At 33.9% G+C, this 8,060-nt stretch overlaps 1 protein-coding gene across 1 annotated transcript; it reads right to left on the bottom strand.

Annotated features, from left to right (window-relative positions):
* Positions 1-639: 639 nt before the first annotated feature.
* LOC111704469 (uncharacterized) lies at positions 640-2,626 on the bottom strand. The gene is made up of 3 exons (XM_023476709.1): positions 2,535-2,626; positions 1,652-1,782; positions 640-1,492 (listed from the first exon to the last, which is right to left on the bottom strand). The coding sequence occupies exons 1-3, from the start codon at positions 2,613-2,615 to the stop codon at positions 1,330-1,332; spliced, it is 375 nt and encodes a 124-aa protein (XP_023332477.1). The 5' UTR covers positions 2,616-2,626; the 3' UTR covers positions 640-1,329.
* Positions 2,627-8,060: the final 5,434 nt, after the last annotated feature.

The following is an 8,060-nucleotide window of genomic DNA, read 5'->3' as shown; positions in this document are numbered from 1 at the left end:
TTTAGGGTGCTTCGCGCCCATCTTCTATTTAAATTGTGAACATTTTCTTTTTGTTTACATTTAAAAACAAAAAGAAGAAAAAAATTTTGTGGATTTAAAAAAAAAATTCGCGGATTTTCAAGAATTTAAATTTTTTTACAAAATTAAAAACCTTTAAAACACTAATTTTTATCATTCATAAACCTTCCCTCGGATAACGCGAGGTGCCACAAAAAATTTGGGCCCGATCGGTTCAGCCATTTTGACGTTTATTGGATACAAACAAACAAACAGACAAACAGACAAGCCAAATTTATGTATAGATAATGAAGACGACTTTTATATTTAAATTTTTATTGTTAACAAGCTTTTTTCGAATTACAAGTTTAAAATATAATTCAAGAGAAACTTTTTAAATTTTAAATTTCTTGTGTATCCATGCATGCTAAAAGCTTGATATAAATAAAGTTTGATAGCGAAGTCGTCTTCATTGTATTGATATAATCGCCTAGGACCGTATTAAAGAGAAGAAGAGTAAATGTATGTTTAATTGCTCAAATTGTCTTCAAAAGTCACAGCACAGCTTGCTGAGATAAAAACCGATAATTACATATTAGATATTAAATTAGAGATTCCTGAATTAGGTCCGGTCCAAGGTTATTTTTCTCTCGAACAATCCGTGTACAGTGGTACCCAGAAAACAGTGGAATAATTGGCGTCTTTTTGTTTTAAATTCCAATTTTTGTGGAATGGGTTTTTGTACTTTGGGTTTTACAAGAAAAGGTTCAATTATTTTTTAGCTTGTCTTACACGTACTTCAAAATACACCTTTTTTGCAGGAATGATTAAGTTTTATTCAATATTTAAAGCATACAAATTTTAATAAATTTAGAATTTTGAGAAATTTTGTTTAAAAATTGCTCCATAGTTTGCTGTTTATGGAGCTAGTTGTCCAAGAGCAACCAGCTCCATAGTTTGCAGTTTATGGAGTTAGTTGTTCAAGAACATTTTGCTCCAAAGTTTGCAATTTATGGAGCTAGTTGTTCAAGAACTACCTACACCATAGTTTTCAGTTTATGGAGCTAGTTGTTCAAGAACGACCTACACCATAGTTTGCATTTTATGGAGCTAGTTGTTCAAGAACTGCCTACTCCATAATTTGGAGTTTATGGAGGTAGTTGTTCACGAACTACCTACTCCATAGTTTGCAGTTTATGGAGGTAGTTGTTTAAGAACTACCTACTCCATAGTTTGCAGTTTATGGAGGTAGTTGTTCAAGAACTACCTACTCCATAGTTTGCAGTTTATGGAGCTAGTTGTTAAAGAACTACCTTCTCAATAGTTTGCAGTTTATGGAGCAAGTTCTAGTGGTTCAAGATCAATCAGATCACCTATGATGAACCTAGATGTCCAGCAAAAACAGTCTTTGGTCTCACATGTTCCCGAAACTTGCCATCCTTTTCCTGGAGACGTAGGAGAACATTTTCCTCCTTTGAGGTCACACACACGGCTCCTGGAGAAAACTTAGTTATTAAAGAGACCCTTCATTTGAAGAGACATGCCAGTTTGATTCACAACGATACCCTTTCAACTTCTATATGATTAACAAAAAAAAAATATTTTCATCTTTTAAAAAGCAAAACCCCATAGAGTTAATAAAATATATTCTTACGTGCATGGAGTTACAGTATTTTTCCAACAGTATCCACAGCCGACCTCGGCTCCTCCGGATATTCCGACACATTTGTCAATAATCTGATATCCAGGCTTAGGTTGGGTATCAGAGCACATTCCTCCTTTCATCTACACAAATAAAAATGGTTAAACTAAAAGGTTTTGGAATCTATCCTACCACTGACAACAAAACATAAGTTACAGTTGCAAAAAAATAATTATGTATTAACCTCTTTTCACCCCTCCCCCCCGCACAGTGGGGTATTTTAGGAAGTGTTTGGGGGGGGGCTGGTTTTTGCATTTGTCTTGTGTTTCATGGTGAGAATGGACAAAATGAATATATTCTGATAATCTTTTCATTTACATTGTATCTATTGTAGCTAGCATTGTATAATGATTTTAATTTATAATTACTTTTCCCATTAATATATTTATCCTTAAATGGATCCTGTAAACCCGCAATTTATTTAGATGTCGTCTTTGTTACAGAGAGAAATTTCGGAAAAAACATAATTTTATAGAAAAAACACAAAAAAGCACAGTGGTTTCGGGATAATCTAAATGAATAGATAGATTCTAACAGCCATAAAAAAAACAGATTTAGGGGCGTCAGCAGCACGCCAACAGAGTAGCGTGTTGAAAAATCCTGATTTAAGAGTTTTCAATAAAATAGCGGGTTTTCGGTCAAAATTCTTAACTAAAATATTACATTTAAACAACTTAAACCTCTCTAAATAAACAAATTCTTAAGCGGCTAAGCCTTATTTGACATAAGAGGTTTATGGAATAAATTCATTTTGGGTGACCCTCCCCTAATACCCCACTGTGCCCCACCCCCTTCTATTTTAAAAGCACTCCCTTCAATCAATGAAGAAAGTCACCTTACAGGGATCTTCACATGGCACATCTACCAGGTCAGGATATTTCCAACAGTATCCACAGTAGGTCTTAGCTCCATCCATATATCCGACACATTTGTAGCAAACTAAATCTTTGTTTTGACCCACTTTCACTTGTCAGATTTTGAAAAAATTTAGCTTTTTGGAAAGCCTATGACATAAGGAAACGGATTGCACAAGTTTTGCGAAAAAAAATTGCAAATTTTTTGCAAACAACCTGTCAAAGGAAATTTGCACATTTTTAGTTTTTCTTGATTAAAAATCAGGTTATTTAAAATTTTGCAAAAATGTTTGCATATTTGAAATGGCATGGTCAAGGGCTTTTCAAAAATGTATAATTTTTCATTTTTTGGACAAATTTTTTTTTGCAAACATTTTTACTATAAAACTGGATTTTGCGATAAAAAATTCAATTTTCGCAAATTTGCAAATTTGTTTGCAGATTCTAAAAGTAGAGCACAAGAGCTTTCTAATGATGTATCATTTGTCATATTTGGACATAAAACATGGGATTTAGAGGGGGGGGGGGCAAATTGACCCCCCCCCAGCGTATTCTGGTTTTCAAGTACCCCAGCGGGGATAGGGTTAAGGAAATCTTCCTAATTTCAAAGCGCAATTTCACAAATAAGGAAATCTTCCTAATTTAGAAGCGCAATTTGACAAATAAGGATATATTTCTAATTTCGAAGCGCAATTTCACAAATAAGGAAATCTTCCTAATTTTGAAGCACAATTTCACAAATAAGAAAATCTTCCTAATTTTGAAGCACAATTTCAAATGATCCTATATGCAAAGATGACAATGCCCGAATTACAACAGTACCCTTAAAAGCTCTGTCTGATCAAATATGAAATAGATATTTATATGTTTATTTTCATTTGCGGTTCCTCTGCAAAAGTGTCTTGCGCGCATTTCTTGCTTATAAAAAGCAATGGAGAAACTCACAGAAATAAACACAAAAAAGAGTCATGGAAGATAGTAGCAGCATATTTCTCCGGCTCCGGTCCACCGGAGGAGACATTGAATTACCGGAGTTTGAAAAATGGACACGCAACTCCCAGCGGAGGAGGAAAAAAATAAACCACGCAACCTACCCTTTATTTTGATAATTTAAACCATTAAACTGTTTGATTTATAGGGGGGGGGGGGGTTAGTTATTTGTAAATAATACTACAGTCTACATTTACTCCTGTATTTGGCAAATAAATATAACTACATATAAACCATATATGCTTTGCTACTTTGTTTGTTTGTAACCAATAAACGTAAAAACGGAAGAAATGATCGGGCCCACATTTTTTGCGTGGCCCCAGCGTAGATTACGCAATATGCATGATCAGAATAAAAATGTTTGCTGCAAAATAAGTTTAGAATTTTCAAAATCTACGAAAACAGAATTATTAATTTCGCTTATTTGTAAGGACACATGAAATTATGCTTTCAATCCCTTTATACAGCAAACTAGACAGAAGTAGACCATTCATTTTTCTAAATGTGAATTCTGTTCAAAATGCTCAAATGATCAAACTTTTAAATATTAAAGCTTTGCACCATAAAGCTGCAGAGATATAGGGATTCAATAATTGAATAATTTAAGAAACTAAATGCGAGATGCATTGGTTAGTTCAGGGTATGAGAGTAAATCATCATCTTTCCTATTGATAAAAAATTTTTAAAATCCTCTGATGGGAGGTTGCGTGAATGTTAAATAGCATGTTTTAAAATGTCCTCCGGTGGGAGGTTGCGTGAATATTTCTTACTCCGATGGAGCGGAGCAAAAAAATATGCTGCTACTATCTTCCAGCATTCCACAAAAAACGACATTAATTATAGATCAGAATATGGTTTCAAGGGTACAGTTGTTAATCGGGCATTGTCATGGAGGTTTAATTAAAATTTGCTTGAAATTAAGTCGAATTTAGGGTTTTCATAGGTGTGCTTACCGAATACCGAGTTAGGACGAATCAGTATTTTGTAACAACATTCTAAAATACAATGTTAAACTGTTTATCTTCCTTTATGAAACCTTGGTTGTCGGAATCAGACAGTGGTTTACCCTATTACAGCGTGAGAACGGATAAATATCTGTGTATAGATGCAGGTGTGGAGAACTAGGATAACCTGCACCTGCAACCCGGTCCTTGCAACCCATAAACCCTGCATTCCTCCCATCCTACCATTATATATTCACACAAAAGATTATTATTCAACAGAAAGCTTTGAAACGGAAAATATCTATAGATAGATAGTTGAATAAGATTTTAGGAATTTAATACCGTCCGGCTCCATCTTATTTCTTCATATCATCACTTCTCTTTAATACCGTCCGGTTCCATCTTATTTCTTCATATCATCACTTCTCTTTAATACCGTCCGGTTCCATCTTATTTCTTCATATCATCACTTCTCTTTAATACCGTCCGGTTCCATCTTATTTCTTCATATCATCACTTCTCTTTAATACCGTCCGGTTCCATCTTATTTCTTCATATCATCACTTCTCTTTAATACCGTCCGGTTCCATCTTATTTCTTCATATCATCACTTCTCTTTAATACCGTCCGGTTCCATCTTATTTCTTCATATCATCACTTCTCTTTAATACCGTCCGGTTCCATCTTATTTCTTCATATCATCACTTCTCTTTAATACCGTCCGGTTCCATCTTATTTCTTCATATCATCACTTCTCTTTAATACCGTCCGGTTCCATCTTATTTCTTCATATCATCACTTCTCTTTAATACCGTCCGGTTCCATCTTATTTCTTCATATCATCACTTCTCTTTAATACCGTCTAGAGCAACTTCAACCTTTTCCTTCCTTCCATTTCTTCTTTTAGCATCCCTTTCCTCTTTCCCCTTCCCATTATTCCCCCTTTCTTTTCCTTTCATCCCCCTTCCTTTCATTACCTTTCTTTTCTTCCTCTTTTGTTTCTTCCCCTTTCTTTTCATTCTCTTTCGATTCATTACCTTTCCTTTCTTTCCCAATTTTCTTTCATTCCCTTTCCTTTCATTCCCTTTCTTTGTTTACCTTATTTTCATTTCCTTTTTTTCCTTCCTTTTTTCCCTTTCTTTTCATTCTCTTTCTTTTGATTATCTTTCCGTTCCCTCACTTTTTTCTTTCTTCCTGTCCCTTTCCTTCTTTTTCTCCCTTTCCTTTTCTATCTTCTCCATCCATTTTTTCCTTCTCTTTATTCCTTATTTTTACACCTCTTTCATATTTTCCCTTAAATTTCTCCCTTTCTCTTCCTTTTTCCCCTTACCTTTTTTCCCTTACCATTTTCCCATATCTTTTTCCCTTATAGCTTTTTTCACGTACCTTTTTTCCTCCCCCTGTCATTTCTTCGTCTCACTTCCTTTTCTACTTTTCCCTTGCCTGTTTTTCCCGAGCTTTTATTATACGTAAAAACATTTTTATATTTTTATCAATTGATCTATAGTAATTATGAATCTTGAACCATTTACGATAGGCAAGAGCATAAACAGGGCGAAGCCCCTTCCCTTCATTGGTAAAAAGAAAGAAAAGCCCCCCCCCCCCTTCTCCTAGAATATTCCTGTACACGCTCTAGAATATGCATGGTGAGATACAACGTTGGATACAACCCTAACCTAAGCCGTCTAGTGTGCAGATTGTGAAGACGAATTGAAAAGTCGTCTTCTTTAAACGAACTTTAAAGACCTACACACAGGGGATAAGAATAATAATTAGACTGTCTGAAACTCTTAAATATCACGATCATCATTGAAACTCTTAAACATCACGATCATCATTAAATTGTTAAATTCTTTATAGGCCGTTGACTACAGTAATAACCAGAAAATTCTGAAGTAGGAAGACGACATTATGGCTATTTACTCAACAAGTGTATTTAATGTTGTCTAAAAGCAAATAGTTTTAGTAGACACTTATTATGGGTCTGTTTGAACTGCACATTTGCTGTGTCCCATGCCCATTGGACTATTTCAGGTTTTAAATTAAGTCATAACCTAGAATTGTCTATTTATTCCAGATTTTTCTGGTTCTCACTGTAGCTACCCAGCTATCCAAATTGCGTAAGCTTAACGTAAACCCATATTATTTTGGCTCAAATTACGCAATTAAAACGCAAATTTGCGTAAGACTAGATTTCAAATTAGTGTAAATAATTTTTCTAAAGAAAATATTTTATAACCCAGCTTTAAGTAAAAATATCATGAATTTGTGGAGATGTATATCATTTTATTTCAGGTATACAAATTGCGTAAAAATCAGGCGCGCAACTAGACATTTGATAGTGGAAGGCTAGGGGGAAAGATTTCGCACGATAGCGCGAAAAATTTAGTATATACTACATGGTACCGACATCGAAGTGTTTAGATGTGGGAGATCATATCTTCGCTGTAGTATACTACATCGCAAAGACTTTGCTAATTATAAAGACGAGGCGTTGGAAATTTATCCGACTATTGTGTACGCCAGTACAGCTGTATTTTGACGTCATTGGTTATTTTGGTTGTTTGAGAGTCTAACGATCGACACTAAAACCTTAGTTATTTAACATAATTGTGAATGTTTTGTGCTAAAAAATAACTAAAATTAATTATATTAATTTGTATTTTAAAATTTATTTAATCATTTGTTGGATAGAGGATCGTCTGGTGAATTATAGCTGAATTTTTGATAAAGTTACGCATTTCTTTTGTATTAAAAATAGCCGATAATTGTTCGTGAAAATTTTCAGATGTCGTCAAATATTTTTCCTGAGGTTCTATGGAATGGAATTTTAGGCGATGAAGAAGACCAGAAATTTCAAATATTATAAACGGAAAATAAATTTTTGTAAATGTCGTCTTCTGTTTAATCTTAGGCAAAGAAATGATATCGCATAAATTAATGTATTAAACTTACTCTTCAATTAATTTATGGGGATTTTGTTTCAAAATATCCACCATTGAAGAAAAATTTTTTAAAGTTGATTACAATATAGTTTTGAGGCATGAATTATTGGAGGATTTTAAAAAGGTGGATTAAAGAAACACATTGGTGAAAATAAAACTGGGGAATATAAAGACGACTTTTGAAATCAATTTTTGATTAAATTGTTCAATGAACATAAAATACCGCAATTGAGCAGTGAACATGCAGATTGTCTAAATTTTGTCTTCAAATTCCGGAGTTTTATTTATTCAAATTCAATGAACAATTCTGATAAATTCAGGTTCGTCGGTGCAACTGCAAAGCAAAGTAACATGTATGATACTCAACTGCCACGCCAACCAAGAATAGGAGGAGTCTGCGTTTACAATACGAAGGCTCTTTAATTGGATCACATGAATTCCTCACGCTGAAGATCCCGATTTTGTAAAAACTATTATTACATTGTTAAATAAATATTATGACGTTATATTTTTTCAATAATTCATTTAAATCAGGTAGAGAGAGAATTCAATCTTGAATGAAAAAGTAATGAGATAAAATTGATCACTGTTGAAAAGTGTAAGGTTACTTGCATAAAAGATACGAGAC

This window comes from Eurytemora carolleeae, unplaced genomic scaffold (assembly GCF_000591075.1).
Source record: "Eurytemora carolleeae unplaced genomic scaffold, Eaff_2.0 scaffold414, whole genome shotgun sequence".
NCBI lineage: Eukaryota > Metazoa > Arthropoda > Copepoda > Calanoida > Temoridae > Eurytemora > Eurytemora carolleeae.
The sequence above is the reverse complement of the archived record's forward strand: the minus strand, read 5'-3'. Positions and strand labels throughout refer to the sequence as shown.

What these genes read in the sequence shown, in the direction of transcription:
- LOC111704469 (XM_023476709.1), bottom strand. Translation starts at nt 2,615, where the DNA reads ATGGATGGAGCTAAGACCTACTGTGGATACTGTTGGAAATATCCTGAC. An exon ending in CATGTGAAGATCCCTGTAAG is followed by an intron (nt 1,783 to 2,534) that starts GTGACTTTCTTC and finishes TTATTTGTGTAG; the next exon opens with ATGAAAGGAGGAATGTGCTC. An exon ending in AATACTGTAACTCCATGCAC is followed by an intron (nt 1,493 to 1,651) that starts GTAAGAATATAT and finishes AGTTTTCTCCAG; the next exon opens with GAGCCGTGTGTGTGACCTCA.